Below are 17103 nucleotides of genomic sequence, written 5' to 3'. Positions count from 1 at the left end.
GCCTGCACAATCGATCGTAAGTTCGAGTTCGCCCTCGTGCTCACCAAGCCTTTCATTTCCTTTCTGACGTTTAGGCTTTTTCGCCGTCTTCATCTAAAAACCTCGCAGGCACACTATAAGAAAACACAGACAGACTATGCCGAGGTTTCAAGACAAAAGAACATTCGAACTGACTTGATACATTGGGCGGCCCCCGTTAGTGACTATGTAGGCCAGTTACACGTCGTAAGCTCAAACGACTCTGAACTGAAGTGAACATGGTGGCGCATCCCAAGCGGATTCGTTGAAGCCAGTAACTTTATCCTTTATTTTAACGCAGATTTCGAGCGAGAGATTTTTTGCTGATTTCTTGCAGAGATCTTGTCATTCAACGGAATCATCTGGCGAACAGTGCTATCTTTATTTCAGGTGTCATTTTCGCTGCGATGTCATAACGTGTAGCCTTTAAATTATAGATGTACTGTGTGGCAAATCTGTCGCTAACCGTATTCTCAGCAATAGCCTACACTAGACTACAGTATGCAGCGATACAATAGCGCCTTCGTTCGAACACTTCCACTTTTGCTTTCGCTTTTCGTCCAATTTAAAATGCTTTCACAGTAAAAGAGATTTCTCGTGAGTTTAGGAAATTCCCGTTCCTGAGCTGTCAGGACTACTTACTGCACAATTAATACGCCTGAACTAACAATCGTTAATTTATCGCTCAGCAAAACTCTAATTCAAATTTCTTCGGGAGCCAATTGTCTCGAACAACGAAATCATTCCTTCAACATTTTCAATTATTACACTACAAGTGTCTAGGGGAAACCAAATAACATTTCTCATCCTTAGCGAAAAATTCGCTCTCTAAAGTGGATGCAAAGCGCGGTTTTTGTGGATTCTGTTCGCAGCAATTTCAGGAGCGATTTCAATAAAGAACGATTGTTCACGGCTGCTTCGGTGTTGTCATCCATTTATACATAGAACTTGTTGACTAAAGGTGCTGACTTTAAATCAAGAAAAAAATGGTGATGGAGAGTGAAAATTTATACTTGATAAGGAGAAATTAGAAATTTTTCTGCTATAATAAGAAAACCCATTAAAGTAGAAGGGCAAACTAAACTTAAACTCCTCCGAAAATGCCCATAACTCATCTTTAAAGAATCCTTTCTCGTATCTTCAAAATGTTTCTTGGCATCATTGCTGGAGATTAAAATTTCGTGATATTCTCGCGTAAATATTGGAAACAATCAGTAAAAAAATTCTAGATATTTAGGGAATTGTACCGTTTCAATGGAAAACTACCATATAAAAAGGTTGCAATTCAAAGCCATACTGAATCCAAAACAAAATCTTAAAACAAATCCTCCTATTAGAGCTAGGAACCGAACACTTTGTTCAAAATTCTTTAGTAATTTTTTTCTTCGCAGATTACAGGAAAAGTCGAACAAAACCCAGAACAGGTTCCAAGAAAGGTTGTTACTTCATTTTTTTTTACCAATTGTAGGCTTTCGTCTACCTTTCCGATCATGTATTTCTTATTTTCATCATTGAGAGAAGTGTACCTTTCGTGACAATATATGTTTCATTACCAGTTAATTAGTTGTTGAGAAGTAAGACTCCGGTCTCAAGGAAATAAAAAAAAAATTACAGTGTATCACATGGTGAACGATGAAATCCACGATAGGGAGGCCGCTGTTTGGTGACTATGGACTCCTTTCCATTTCGAACTCATCTTTAGCAGAGATGGATAAACAGTGACACAAACAAAAAGGAAAGCAGCTGCAGTCGAGCTACACGTTCTCTGCTGAACTCCAAACTTTGTTTTGTACGTGGCCGCTCGATCACGGGAATTGGGGCGCTTGGCAAAGGACAAGGTTTCGAGTTTGTCTTACAACAGTTGTCTCGCAGTGGTGACCGCGACGGACGATCGTAATGAAATGTGACATGGATTCGTATACGCGCCCATCAAAAAAGTAGTTTGTGAAGTCACAAAAAATGTTGTCCATTTGCCACCACTGAAACTCAATATGACAATGATACGTCAAGATTTTAAGAATTTGAAATAATTTTTTGGGCAACCAAATGCTTCGTGGAGAGTTGACCGTTTCATCATCTCACGTATTCAGTTTGTGTAATTCTATAATTCTACAGTTCTATGCATCTGTTAGACACTTTCTCATAGCCTCTCTGCAATAAAATTTCCGAAAGTAACACATTTCTTCCTGCAATAAATACTTATATACTTGTTTCACTTACAATTGTAGTGTCAAAAAGTCCTAAATGTACTTCCAAACCTTCCAATTTATTCCATCAAACAACGGGTCTTTGCAATTTTATCGGGAATATGGGTTAGTATGCACATAACCTTTAATATGGATATTTTTGCCCAATGTTAATTGCTCTGAGTTCGGAGGAATAGACGTCACAAGAGGATTCTTCCACTTTCTGGAATAGGAGAACGGTATGTTTGACATGTTGTCTGCCTGGAAAAGGACAGCGCCAGGTTCCACTGACAATAAATTGGGTGCCGACTTTTGTAAAATTTTCTGACTCAGACAAAGTGTGTTTCTTTTTTCTTTCTTTTCTGGGCTACTATTGGTGTGTCTGAATAAATAAATAAATGGATAAATAACCTTACCAATCGAAATTTTCTTTATACAAAACCGTACTTGACAGTCGCGCAAGTAGTCGCGCCCATAACAAAGCTCTTCTCACAAATTTTTGGCAGACAATATAAAAATTCTCGAAGGAATTCATGGAAAATCTCCAAGGCACTTCTTCAGAACAAGAGCAGTATTTACCAAATCCTGTGCCGTAAGGTTTTATCACGTTTATGGGATGTCCGGAAAGTATCGCCGTGTTTTCCTTTGGGTTTTTTCCAAATGCAAACTTCTCGTTTTTAGTAAGAGACATGTAGTTTCCCTCCACCTTTCCTCTCTTTAATGGTATGCATGTTAAGTTGTCAAATTTTAGATTTCTGGGTTTACCCTCACCAAAAAAATGCTTGTCTCACTTTTGCAATCTGTGGAGTCGACCGCGTCATTCCGAGGAAAGTGAAAATCGACATCAGGATTCCCGAGCAGTTCAAGAAAAGACAATGTTAGGGTAGCAGGAGAATTCGAATAAGGAGAATTACAAAGTACAAATAATGCTAAATACCGAAACATCATTTTAAAAAATCAAGAAACGTATCGAAAGAAGCTATGAAAGAAGATTGAATCAAATGCCAAGAGAACCTTACTCGTATGTACTGCTAACTTGAATGTTGGAATCTCTCCACAGATTTCCTCACTAATGAATAGATTTAAGGGTATACTTCACGGATATGAGCATGATCACACTCAATTCCGCCCAGTGTTCGAAAAAGGGGCGAGAAACAGCCTTAGTTGTCCCAAAGCTAATATACTTTAAATAAGCTGCAAAACCTCTCCGAGCACCATTGGATCACCATGGCTCTGTCTGGAATTTCACCGCTTGAAATACCGCTGCAACAAAGCCGCTTCGCACGCCTTAGTAACCTTTGTATTCCTATTCAGAAGGGGAAAGCGATAGAGATCTTGATAGTATCCTATTTGTGTATGTCTAATCTATTTGCAGAGTCTTAACGAGGTCTAACTAAAGGTGCAGAGACGTTGTTACTCCAAATCATTGCTAACCTGAGGCCATACGGAGCCGAAGGTTATCCTGGCGAAATAAGCCTGCCGCACACTCCCGGTACTCATCACATCCCAGTAGATACATTTTCAGTTTACTGGAGCTCTCACTTTCCTTTTTTTGTATCATGCACTCTCTCACTACCTGATTTGTATTTCTATTTTTGATTGGTAACTTGAGGATAGCACCTACAAGAAACATGAAAATTAAACAAGAAGTTTTTTGGATTACGCCCTTCCTCTCCAATGTACTTTCTTCACCTTTGAAACGTTCCAAAAAAGCATTTTGTTTGAGGATCACTTCGTTCGTCACGCATGATTTGTCGTTATGCATGTTTACTGTACTAGTTACTGTAATGTATAAATGGTGTAAAAGTGTGGCATATTGGCGCGCATCTTGACAGTGCTATTGTAAATGTTTTAATAACATATCAGTGACCTCTTCCAGAAGTATTTGCACAAATGTGAGGGATTATTTTAGACTGGTTCAACAGTTGACTCTTCAACTTGTGTTCCATACGGTCCAATGACTTTGACAGATATGCGAATCTAAAAAGTGTAAGAATTAGGAACAAAGATTGAATTGATTCGCCATTCTACCAATATTAAACGGTAAAACACAGTATTACACAACGCCGTACAAGACTAATTGTACGAGATTTTGACTTAGTCCCCCATCAAGGACATCATATGGAGAAGAGACAGCTCATTTACCCTTCTCCGTACTAAAACAACTTTCCGCACTAAGAATTTACCAACACAGCCGTGTCAGACTCTCACTATGGTCGGGTCAAAACGACGTGAATCACGAGTGTAGTGGACCATCGCAAACTCCAGCGATAAGTGGTCCCAGCAAAGGTTTCACCACGCTCCACCTACGCTCCACCGAAGCGACTCGAGTGAAGCCGCGTACGCAAGATTACATGATTATCATATGGTAGGGTCAAAACGACATGAAGCGAGTACGCAACCGCGAACGCGCTTTACGTGTCGGTTTGACCCTAATTAATGATAATTAATGATTATTACTATGTAATAATCATTTAATCATTCTTGGTAAGACCGTAGCAAATGCTATTCAACTTATTACGGCTCTTCGTAGTTGACTATACTGAAGACTACTGCTATTTAGCTACCCGTTGCTCAGAAGAAAAGAAAGGAGAAGAATCTGTTGTGGTTTCTATTCAATGATTTTGAAGAAGTTTTAAAAGTCCACAGCAATATGCCACTGAACATATTTTTAACTTGAGTTTACATAGGATGGCAGATCAAAAACGAGGGAGATAGTGCTGCAGAGACCCAAAAGCACTAAACTTCGCTGATTTTCTAAGTCAAAACTTTGCCCTGAAAACGAAAGATGATTTTGGAAAAAAAACGAGCCGATACTAAATGTAGAGCGAATACGTCTCTTTGTCTGGAACGGTGTCTGGTCTACAAATGCAGTTTGTGCCAATGTGAACGTGGTGAAACTAAGCACATTAAGAAAACCGTGTAAGTGAAAGCGTTGCTCAAACCGAGCGTTAGCGTTGAATTTCAGGAACTGTCTGTTTCTTATCTAACAAGAGATGACTTTATATGCCAGTCTGGTCAATACACCGAAATTCTAGTGCGGAACGATGAAAGAAGCGCCTTCTGCGACAACTTCTCCCAAGGGAAAGTGGCAACGATGATCGGTAGGTGCTCTGGCGTTAATAGCATCAGTAGACCACTGCATTGTTTCTACCCTATCCCCGATTATCTCACCGATCCAGTCGCTTAAGTGGTATCAGAGGAAAGAGTGCTGAACTACGGGTAAATTTTGAAGTATAGCATCATGCTTGAAGCCTAAAATTTTTGGACACGTTTCGTTCGTTCCTTAATTTCTTACTAAGACTCTCATCTTCCTGTTTGAATCCTTATTTTACTCTTCAGTATATTTAAATCAACAAAATTGTAAATTAAGTAATTTTTAAGTTACCATCTAATCTCGTTCGATTAACTCTTTCTGCTGCTGATCGTCCAATAAGGTGCGAAAAACGGCTCGCAGGAGCACGGTACTATCTCCGGAGGCATAAAGGATAAAGGATTACAAGTCCGGTAGATATTCATCACTATACCGACTGTACGACTGTGTTTGGTAGTGTCGATTCGTTGAGTGTGGAGATATACCAAACGTCAGATGGCACCACCAGAAGATAGTGGAAAAGAATAAGGAACTATGAGAACTGGACGTTGAATGAATGTATTCATATAGAGCGAACAGAAAAGTACGGTTAGTTGTTCGTGTTTGGCTTGTACTCACTTTCTTTGACACGGAAGGTTTGAGCGAAACTTTCGCCAGAAGCAAAACTCGGAGGAAAGAACTCTCATTTTGCTTTCTATACTACTCTAGTGAATATCCCTTTCTGTTTTTGTCGTCAACTCCTCATCTCTTTCTCATTTTCTGTTGCGTGTCTAGGATATGCCTACTCTGTCCTTCCGACAGCCTATTCTGCAGGCATAGATTCGGCTGCACATAATCGTCTGTGGTTTCCTGAGGACGGTCCCGCGGCGACGCAACCTTGGTGAAGGCGCTTCCCCACAGTATGCGGAAAACTTACGAACCTCATTTCTTTTTTTTTGTCTTTTCCCTTAGCAGTTCTTCTCTGTTTCCCCGTATAATGATGCCAGAATAAGTTTACGTACTCTTAACTCTAGGCTTTTCCATTAGTTTTATCGTTGGTTTTGACCCAAGACCCCTCTGGTATCATAACTTGTAGAGATTTAATTTTTATTCTCTTTTTCCAGATCTGATTGTGAATGGTAGGCTTCTCTTGTAGGCGGAACCATTAAAAAATCCGAACTCCCGCCTTAGAAGAAGACTAACCATGCACGGTAACACAAATAGTGGTCCAGAGATCCAATTAATGAAAACCGACGTCTTGAGAGATCCAGGGAACTACCTGGAATAGGAAGGGTTTTTTGAGCGTTTATGGGTATCACAGCTGCGAAAAATGAAAATCGTGCACAGTTACACAAAGACGGGATAATTAAGTCCCTATGAACTAACTTCTAGAGGCATCAGAGGACCAAAACAAATGATAAAGCTCAGGGAAGAAAACTCCGTTGTTGAGGCTATATACTTGGGCCCATTCAGGAACTACTGCAGAGAAAAATAGCGCTGTGGAAAATAAGAAGAAAGGAGGTTTGGAGAATTTCCCGAATACTTTGAAGGGGGAGGGGGAGATCAGTGAATGCCTTCACCGACGATCCATCCCGTTATTATATTGGTGCAGCAATCCGAAGACATCTACTTAGATCTGAAAATGAAGACGGATTTTGCTCCAAAGAAGAGTGCTGCTCGCATCTTTCCCGAGGCGTGTCCTCCATGAGTAACGACTTGGCGCTTTACGTGAACCGGCAATCTTATCGACAAGGAGTGACCCGAACGCCTGAGTTCGACAATAATGGAAAGTGGTTACCAAGGACTCCATAGCGCGCTACATGTGACCTATTTGGGTTCGGCTTTGGCAGTGTGATCGACAACTGCACCTTTCTTCAACTTCTGGGTAATTTCCCCCACATAACTTAACTTACTAGACTCAAACAACGGGCTGATGTCATCGCCTGACGCGGTTACCCGCATCTTTGCTGAGGTGTGTGTCCTTGAACATAGCTCTGCACAACCTTCTCGATCTTCAGCGAGAGCTTGCACAGAATCAACCCATTCGTTCCTCATAAAACTGTGCAAGTAATACAGCTCGGAGGTGCCCAGAGCGCGTACTCAAATGGTAAATTCTGATTCTGATATGATTGGTGGAGTAGTATAGTATAAGCAGGCCCATCGCAGCAATCAGACTCCTATACGCCTCCCTCCCACTACTTATATACACTCTTTCTCAAAAAATTCTTTTCCTTGTTCGCAACTAAATTCACAGTTACCTCCACCATGTCATGTGCTTTCTGTTCACATTCATTTTAACGCCGCTGCTTCCCTTCGCAAATTCGCCCAACACAACGCTGCACCGCATTCCACTCATCGGAAGATATTTGCGGAGAGCCTTAGGTGACAACTGGTCACCTATTTCCTTCTGAATGACAGACAAAGACCGTACTAACTCGTATGCCGTTACGAGCATTAGACGTTCTTCTCGTTAAATTTTGATAACCTTTGAGAACTGGATCCTTGCTAAGTTAAAGACTAGCACACCTGTATACCATGGTTCTTCTTCCTATCTTCGTTCAGAAAAGCTGTTACCGCGGAAACTAGTTGTGCGAATGTTTCGATTGCCTCGATTTCTGGATGAGTGAAAACTGGTCATCATAAAAGAAGATCATTAATGTGAATCAACTAACTTGACTTCCTTTTAGCTGCCAGAATTCTCTTTTGACGCCTAGCTAATTTTCGCTGCCTCCTTTTCTCTTCAAGACGGAGTTGGTACTCGAGTCCTTTCTCTGCTGCAGCGAACACCGATATTCGATCCTGAAACGGAGGACTTTTCGAGGATAAGCATGGACGTGAATGCAGGAGCTTTTTTACATTGTTCCTTTCTAGGTTTAAATATTCAGATGGATATGCCATTTCCGCTTTATCCCATTCAATTTCCGACAGATGTGTTAACCTCTCCCCACGAACGTGGGATGGATACGTTGGAACAGTCACGGAAGTTGGCACCTGAAAGAAAGCTTGCTCATCAAAGTATAAGGGATGAAAAGGATAAAGTCACTGGCGCATCAGTCCACTTGGGGTGCGCCAACGCGTTTCACTACAATTCGTAATCTTTGAGGTTTTGGAACGCGTGTTGGCCTATGCAATGACTTATCAAGGCGATATCAATGCATAGAAATAACTTATCAGAAGCTAGTGATGAGAAAATCTGTTTGTTCTCAGAAAGTCGAGAAAAATTTCGTTTTAGACTACACGCTTCTACAGTGATTCTTTTACTGTTGCCGTTGAAATAACGTCTCATTGTAGATCCATAGATGGACATCGAAAAAGTGCTAGCCTTTTAGAGCCAAAAGTAAAACCGCTCTAGCACAAGAAAAAAAGATTTGTTTTGTTGTAGAAACATCTCTCATCATCAAAAAAGTTCCTCACCATAGGATAAAGTTCTGTAGACGGTGGCTCCCGAAGGCTCGTATACTGACGTTCACTCGTTCCATTCGGTAAAACTGCTGTCGGTGTATCGGAAGAGGAAGAGTTTTTTGAATTCTCCTGCACTGAATTCAATAGATCAAATTTCGTGCTGTGCAGAACGGTAATTGTAGTACATTCTGTACAAAAATCGACACCTTCACAAATTGTTCCCCAAATTTTAAAAGTTTAAATAGCAACGCATTCCCCACTTGATCGCTATTCTGTTTTGACCACACCACAGCAATATCCAAGATTAAGTGAGGGTTTCTGGTTTGTATGTTCTTCGGTAAAGGGATACCGTTGATTATGATAGCTTGTGAAGATAAACTTTCATTCTTTCATGAGCAGATTACGGGTTTTCCTACTTGGACACTTATTAAAGTCCCTAAAATAATGATTTTCAGACTCCTGTAGCAAAACTACATTTATTATGTGATAAGCCGGCAGCACCATCAGCTCCCATTTTTCTGTGTTCTATCCATGCTTGCTTATTCTACTTTAGTTCCGCACCGACTGATTACTGTGAGTGCTAACCACTCTCTCTTACCATTACTAAGAACACTAAAATGTTCGATAACATGAGTTACTGTATTGTTCACGCTTCTCTCCAAACGAAAGGAAGATTATAAATCAGTTGTTCTGCTTCCCAACACCGCACATCTCCTCTCCTAGCAGCTACTTTACAGCTACAGCCACGACCAGCGAAAATTTCTTTGCCATTCCAAAATTAAACCCCAGATTCGTCGTTCCAATAGAATCGATGAACTCCTTGTGAGTTGATAAGTTATAAGTGTAGAACGCAGCTTTGCAGCTCAACCTTTATCGGGTATAATAAATACATACACATATGTACGAAATAGATATAGATACTCCAATGACTAAGTCTAATGTAACCTTCAATGAAGGGAAATACCCGCCTAATGACTAAAAATGACTAATAACCAAGAAGAGTCGAGTTTTTCTCGCAAATAGAGTAGAACTCGTATGAGCACGGATAGAAGTAGAGGTAAGTGGAAGTGTAAATGTCGATGTTGTAGTGCGCCACACAGGTCGCAGCTGTTGACCACCCATTTGAAGCTGAGCTGAACGGTGTCACCAGCCATTTCCTGAAACGAAACCAGTGTAGAAATCGAAAACGTTCTCTGAAATGAGAACTTACAGCTCTGCTGGATTCATTCCGTACATTCCATCCCATAGAGGTAAGTTTCCACTATCAGCTGGGAGGCACTTCAGTGGCGAACTGAAAACAGTAACGCTTAAGATCCTAACAATTTACGAGACAACGGCACAACAAAGTACTTACAGTCCCATTCCTTGCGACTGCCATCGGGGATATCCGCTAGCGTCATTTTGTCCAAGACCAATCCAGCTCCAGAAGTAGAGTGGAGACTCTTTCACCACTTCGTTCTACAAAACTCCCCTAATCCTCTTGCCTAGTAGCACTAATTCGCAAGAAAAAACTAACGAATTCTCCGAGCGAATCAGCGACGAACAGAGAGCCGCCCTTCTCATTGCAGGCTCTCTCTGCATTCTGCAAAGTCATTTTTGCAGTTTCCATGTAGTAGCATGACTGCTGATAACGAATCCAGCCATCGGGACAGGTTAGCAGGTCAGCGGAGATCTGGAAGAAAAATCGTCATTTCTTGATGCCTCTTCCAGTCGTCAAATACACGTACCTCTGCAGGTCTTGGTAGTTCTTCATCAGCAGGTCTTCCGCAACCGCTGTTGCATCCGTTACCGCAACTGTTACCGCATCCATTACCACAACCGCATCCGCACTTGCGCCTCCTCCCTGCGCAGCAACAGCAAGGTGGGCCTTAAACTCTCCGATTAACCGACCGCCAACAATGCACAACTCAATCAGATACCCACTGGTCGTTGTCGGAGGCTCAGTGGTCGTAGTAGTAGTTGTCGTTGTTGTGGTCGTAGTTGTGGTAGTCGTTGTGGTACTGGTCGTGGTGGTGGGATCCTCCTGAACCTCACAGCAGTCACAGCAACCGCAATCACAGCCGCAGCAGGAGATCTCTAGAACATGCACTATATAAGAATGTATAGAACTAAACAATCTAACAATCTAAAACAACATCTGAATAACTCACGAATGAGAGTTAATGGCTGTGGAGCTGGAGTCGTCGCAGGTTCTTGTTGAAGAGGGCATTGACAGAGCTGCTGAGGAGCAGAAGTCGCTTCAGCCAGCACAGGGCAGACACATTCCTGAGGAGGAGCGGCGGTGGTAGTCGTGGAAGGTTCCTCTAGAGCTGGACACACGCACCCTACAGCAGCTGGTGTTGTGGAAGGCTCTTCTGGTGGTGGACAAACACAGGGCTCGGGAGCAGCGGCCTCAGTGGTCGAGGGTTCCTCCAGTGCCGGGCAAACGCATCCTACAGCAGCTGGTGTTGTGGAAAGCTCCTCTGGTGGTGGACAAACACAAGGCTCAGGACTAGCAGAAGTTGTCGAAGGCTCTTCTTGTGCAGGACAAATGCACATTTGTGGAGCAACTGTTGAGGTTAAAGGTTCTGCCGCAGCGGGACATACACATTTTCCTTGTTCTGAACCGCTGCCATCCGATTCAAGCGGAAAAGCAATAGTGTGTATGACAAGGGCGAGAAGAAACGTCGACCTGAAATGAAAATCCAGTATGAAACATCGACAGTCAACGAGGAACGGAAGAGACCTCACTTTAATAACATTGTTAGTGGATGTAGGGATTAGCAAGCGACCAGCCAGTAAAATGAGCTGAACTGCACCGGCAACTATCTGGCGCTGCCTTTTATAGGTCCATTTTGGCGCCCGATCACCACGACACAAACATTTCTGATCTGCTGCAAGGACAATGGATTTGCGATGAAATTGCTTCGGATACAACATCTGTCATTTAACTGCTATGATAGCTTGATTCCTTATTTATGTTCACGTAAATTCGAGAGGGAAAATACGTCGGATATGATCATTTAATGTAAAATCAGCTTATTTTTGCGTCCCACTGAGTTTCTCGAAGATTCCATCGAGGTGATCAAAATGTGGGAGCCTCGACCAAGGAATATCAATATGGAATATGTCAATATTTCCACAGAATGGTTCGAAGAAAACCCACAAATGTAACCTGATTGGTCTTCGAAATACTTATTTTGTAGTAGTAGTTTAAATGAAGTCTCTGGATTTTAAAGATTCAGTGGAAGATCCTGTTGATACAACCCAAGTTATTTTTTTAAAGAGGAGTGTAAGAACGATATTTGACATATTAGAACACATAAGTTTACAAATAGTCCTGTTGAATGTATTTTTATATCAAGTTAATATCTGCTCAGAGACGGTAGCTTCAAGTTGGCGCTTTTCTCTCTAAAGCTTGAACAAAACAAATTTATCGCTACCACACGTGAATCGTTCAAAACGGATGTCTTATCATGTTTGTGGTCTTTTATTTTTTATTCGAGGCTCAATACATATATATGTCTGAAAATGAAAAGAGTTCGTCTAAGCTTTAGCAAGTCGTCTTCAACAAATTGATGTACAACCTTGAAAGTTCCTATCCAGATATGCTTCATTGATGAGAAAAATCAGAAAAAAAACCCTTAACAGAAGAGAAGAAAATATTGTGGAGGGAGGAGGGAGCGAGGGCAGGGTGGTTAAGGTAGAGTGCAGGGGGGTGGGGAGGGGGTGTAGTTTAATAAAGAAAGAATAAAGAAACCGAGAAGGAATAAAGAAAAAGAAGGTCAAACACTCCGTAACTCTATGCTTACTCTGCGTAGGAGACTCACAATGGCAGGAGGTTCCGCAGCACTTCAACGCTAAATGGTTTGAAACCATCTTGCACTAACAGAGGCTTTCATTCCCCTATAGTCAATAAATAAGCACCATATTTATAGAAGGATAAAAAAAAAGAATGACTTGTTGCATCCTTCCAAATTGTTGTATAGGCCATAGGTACGTTCATAAAATTTTGAACGGTTCGAAATTACATTCAAAACTCGTTGGCGAATCCCAAGAAGCTCAACGTCGGTACTCTACTTTTCATCACCTATTTATTTCAGCCGTACCATTCTGCAACGAATAACTGCTCTAAATGAGGAAAAGGAAGTCTTCAGGTGCACATGAACAGTTTTTAAAAGAAAAACTGTAATCTTGGTTTCAGGATCGAGGAGTTAGTGTTGACGGAAGTTCTTCGACCTAAACTGACCAGAACAATGTTGAGGTTAAGGCAGCCATGCATTTATATATAGTCGGCTCCGAATGTGTTCACCTTTTCGAGTTTGAGGCGCATGTGGCAAAGCACAAAGCACGTTCTTTTTCCGCTGAACACTTGCTCCCTCTCTCTCTTGTTCCACTCGAAGGCACATCGCGCTACCTGCTTCAGAACAAGGTTGACTACATCGTGAGCTTTTACATGATACTGCCAACAGGAGCTTCTTTAAATGTAAAGATTTAAAAAGGAAATCTCGCATTCACATTCTGCCCTGAGTTTGCATCCGCACACACAAAACATGCAAGTACCCAGTCGCTTCTGACTACCGTGGGGAACATAACCCAATCAGGATTCATCAACAATATTTAGTCGTCGTCAGATTCGTGTGGCAAAACTGATGGAAAACAGCATTAGCGTACATCGTGCTTGCTCGCACGCCTTCCGACGTGCTTCCAAGCCATATCGTAAAGAGGACGAGTTCTTTTCCTGCGAAGCGCAATACCAACTAGAAAAACAGTGCTTCTATGCACTGCAAATCTAGCAAACTAGTAGCACTTATATTCAGCATTTTCAGACGATCTCACTTCAAATAAGAGACTCGATAATTAGTTTTATGCACCACAATCATTACATACGATGGCAAATAACATACAAGCCAATTAGTTATTAACAGTTCCGCAGGTATTCGAGTAAGGAATGATCGCATTTGGATTAAAAGCACTTTTTTGACTTTCACATAATAAAATTTACATCTAAGCAAGTGCAGAAGATGGAAAAGTGAAAGAACTCTTGCACACAATACAGGAAGCGAATAATTGAACGCTGTGGGCTTATTGGTCATCCTTATCCTTGGTACCATGCTTCAACATGCGTGTGAACTCCACATAATCAAAATTTCCATTTTTGATTGGAGCATCGCGGAAGAGTTCATCAACCTAAACAAGAAATGACAGAGAAATGTGGACTCAGTTGCCGTTTCTATGTAATATGAAGTAATGTAAGTAGCGAAGAATAAAAAGGAATAAAAGATATGAATGAAATAATAATAATAAAAATATGGATGAAAAGGAATATATTATATATATATATATATATATATATATATATATCCGGAATTTCTTCTCTTGGAATTACCCATTCGAATGCCTATGTAGTATGAGTATTCAGGATCACTACTTGAACTTACAATGTTCTTCCACTAACGGTTAGCCTACCTCCATACCGTCAAACCTAATTCCAAAAACAAACACTTTCATTAGCGGATTTTTGTATCTTCTGGTATACTTCATCATTGTTAGCGTATTTTTAGAGATTAACATCAAGAATTCGAACTACTACATATAGGGGTTGATAAATTTGGTGTGTTCACATGAATAAATACAAAGAAATAGCAAAAGCCTCTTGAAACCTACTTGCTCATGAGTATAGCGATCACCCATGGTTGTGAGCAATTCACGAAGTCGATCTTCACTTAATTTCCCCGAATTGTCTTCATCGAAACACTGGAAGGCATTTCGGATAACCTCTTCAGGATCGGTACCTTGGACAGGAAATTCTCGAAGTTAGGACAGCAAACTAAATGCAATTAACTAGTCCTACCTGTCAGTTTCTCGCCAAAAAGTGTCAAGAACATAGTGAAATTGATTGCACCAGGAGCTTCATTAACCATTGAATCCAAGAATTGCTCGTTTACATCCTTACCTGAAAAAAAAACAACTCAACAACTGCAAAACAGGAAAACAAAATGGAATCTAGTCGCGTTTATGTCTACAAGTGCGTAGTGGGGCATTTCTCCTTGCTAAAGAATGAAAGAGGACAAGAACAGCGCAAGAGTGCTGCTACTATTCTTTTCTATTCCCCTTCTATTTTGCAAAACAGTAGCCAGAACTGGGCAAATTAATGATCGCAATCAGTTTCCACAAAAATGCAATGCACATACCTAATGAAGCGAACATTTCCTGCAAATCCGCCTGATCGATGAAACCATCTCGATTCTGGTCGATCATGTTGAAGGCCTCCTTGAATTCCTTAAATAAGCTGTGCTTGGATTTAACGAATGAAGGATGGTGGAATTCTGTTCTTGATAGGAAAACCCCATGATAATACCTGAATCTGTGCCTGGTCAAACATTGCAAATACATTAGATGTAGCACGCTGAGGCCGCATTCGGCGGTTAACTGTCTTTCGCGAAGCCATTTTCACTCGAGAAGCAGTACGTCAATCCTTCAGACATCATATATTAAAAAGAAATATGACAAGAGAATGCGAATTCAAGAAAAACACACGGAACTGAACATCAACGACAACATCGTACCAAGGAAAGGTCAAAATAAGTTATGTCAGACAACACTTTGTCTAGAGGTGAGTAACGACAAAATCACTACGTTTGATTCAGTGAGACAAAACATGACCTAAAACGACCTGTGGAATGAATGAATGAAGAATCGGAGATTTGGCTCACAACAACTAACATCATGAATTTAAAGGTAAGGCATAAAGAAGCAAAACGTTGTGGCAGATCCAAGAAGAATATTCACGCCAAGAAATTAGAGAATAAGAGGTGATAACGAACATAAAAAAAGACTCATGACTTCAAAAAATTAAAAAGACATGTGCTAATAAGCAAAACTATCAAAGAAAACTGCAATTCTTGACGTTAAGCGATTCCTTACGTTTACTCCAGAACAACTGTGGTTTGGCTACCTTCATGAATATCAATCCAGTTCAAGAGATTACTTGAAAAATGTGTAAAGGTAATACCATGGTCGATAGCAAATTCTTTGTATAGAAAGAAACAGAACAGTAAATAATAAATAGAATGTAACAAGAACGCACAATTTAACCCCAACACTAACCAGACTTACAAGAACAAATGTCTTGTCCTTCCCTCTGCCATAAACAACGGATCATCACATAGAATTATCCACGACAACCTAAGGCCTAGACATATCCTGCTCCCCACAAAAAGAGCACTTTTATAAAGAAAATTAGCCAATTGCAGGAGAAACTAAAAAAACTACTAAAACTAGAACGAACTACATCCTTCTGCGTTCACAAGCAAAGACTGGAACAAAAGCAAGACAAGGACACTCGAGGGGAAGATATCTGGTCCTAAGGAGTGAGGACATCCCAGATCCACCCAACCACCACGTCCACACCTCACAATCAACCGCGCGAATCTTCCTCCTCCTCACCGATGACACATAAACGTTATCGATCGAATCTCACCCGAGCCACTAAAGGACCGCGTACCGCACCGAGTAGATACTGGGGCGCGGAATCCGTGAGAGAAATCCATTCTTTCCCAACACAAACGGAATAAGTGAATCTGTCTGTCCGTAGTGTTTCTTTTCGTTAAAAGAGGTGTGGAAATCCCGTAAACACTAGAGATTTGAGGGCGAATGAACAGGTGAATTTTCCTTCAATGGTGATGCGTTGTTGGGAAGATAGAAGGTTAGGAGACCGCAGGGACGATAGTCGTCGGTGAATTCTTCGAGAAGAAAATGGATGTTGGTGAGCAAGCATTGGCGCCCACAGCCAGATCAATATTGTGATTCATTCTCGAATAACACTCACGGGCGTGGAATGAACAAAAGAATGCAGGCGATGGCCTCGGTGTGCAGTCGAGTTAAAAATTTAAGAGTTCTGGAACTCTTGCATATTAGGACTAGCGGGTATGGTTGCAGAGTTTTGAATGGCTTGATACCGAATAGAAATGACCTCAAAGATTGTTCAGCAGCTGATTCATGCATAAGACATTTATTTTTTGATTCGGCTACGCGTGACTAGTCTCTTTTGCAATTTACGTAGACTTGCTATAATTTGCTCCAAATATTTCGCTAATACAGTGTTGATGGGTCCTTACTGCAGTGAAGAAATGTATAGAAAAACGTATAAAAGAATACCAATTTAGCGACGTGATGACTTGTCAGACAGTAGTTCATCGCCAAAGTTTGTCGAAGTTCAAAACAGCCAAATCAGCAGGTTGGAAGTGAAATCTATACACCACTAACGTTGTACACATTAGTAGTATTTGTCTTCGGATAAAGCGTAGTTGAGAGGGGGACTCAACCGCGCTCTTACTGAACGGTACTCGGTCTGCCAAAAACGTGCATAAAGCGTAAAGACCGTTCCCAACGGTCAGATGCGGCTAGGAGCCATATCTAGGGCCATTTTCGGTCTCGTTAGAA

At 41.1% G+C, this 17103-nt stretch overlaps 2 protein-coding genes across 4 annotated transcripts; both read right to left on the bottom strand.

Moving 5' to 3' along the window:
• Nucleotides 1–4112: 4112 nt before the first annotated feature.
• Nucleotides 4113–11420, bottom strand: RB195_010975 (uncharacterized protein; the record flags this gene model as incomplete). 3 transcript variants are annotated; one of them, XM_064192196.1, is made up of 13 exons in its annotated part: nucleotides 6518–6556; nucleotides 7804–7892; nucleotides 7950–8076; nucleotides 8134–8268; nucleotides 8692–8813; nucleotides 9673–9836; nucleotides 9890–9970; nucleotides 10034–10137; nucleotides 10196–10351; nucleotides 10407–10546; nucleotides 10603–10755; nucleotides 10830–11350; nucleotides 11410–11420. In XM_064192196.1, 13 exons carry the CDS (start codon nucleotides 11418–11420, stop codon nucleotides 6518–6520), a joined length of 1842 nt encoding a protein of 613 aa, XP_064049779.1. The 3 variants fall into 3 exon arrangements, with proteins under 3 accessions (XP_064049781.1, XP_064049779.1, XP_064049780.1); XM_064192197.1 differs by lacking the exons at nucleotides 6518–6556; nucleotides 7804–7892; nucleotides 7950–8076; nucleotides 8134–8268; nucleotides 8692–8813 and having other exon boundaries at nucleotides 9665–9836; nucleotides 10830–10845; nucleotides 10893–10944; nucleotides 11003–11350; XM_064192198.1 differs by lacking the exons at nucleotides 6518–6556; nucleotides 9673–9836; nucleotides 9890–9970; ... (4 more) ...; nucleotides 10830–11350; nucleotides 11410–11420 and adding exons at nucleotides 4113–4184; nucleotides 8940–8946; nucleotides 9278–9280.
• A 2323-nt stretch (nucleotides 11421–13743) lies between these two features.
• Nucleotides 13744–15109, bottom strand: RB195_010974 (uncharacterized protein; the record flags this gene model as incomplete). The annotated part of the gene is made up of 5 exons (XM_013446969.1): nucleotides 13744–13848; nucleotides 14326–14453; nucleotides 14513–14614; nucleotides 14853–14940; nucleotides 15020–15109. 5 exons carry the CDS (start codon nucleotides 15107–15109, stop codon nucleotides 13744–13746), a joined length of 513 nt encoding a protein of 170 aa, XP_013302423.1.
• Nucleotides 15110–17103: the final 1994 nt, after the last annotated feature.

The sequence above is a fragment of the Necator americanus genome, chromosome III, assembly GCF_031761385.1.
Source record: "Necator americanus strain Aroian chromosome III, whole genome shotgun sequence".
In the NCBI taxonomy this organism is placed as follows: domain Eukaryota; kingdom Metazoa; phylum Nematoda; class Chromadorea; order Rhabditida; family Ancylostomatidae; genus Necator; species Necator americanus.
This window is presented reverse-complemented; position numbering and strand designations above follow the sequence as displayed.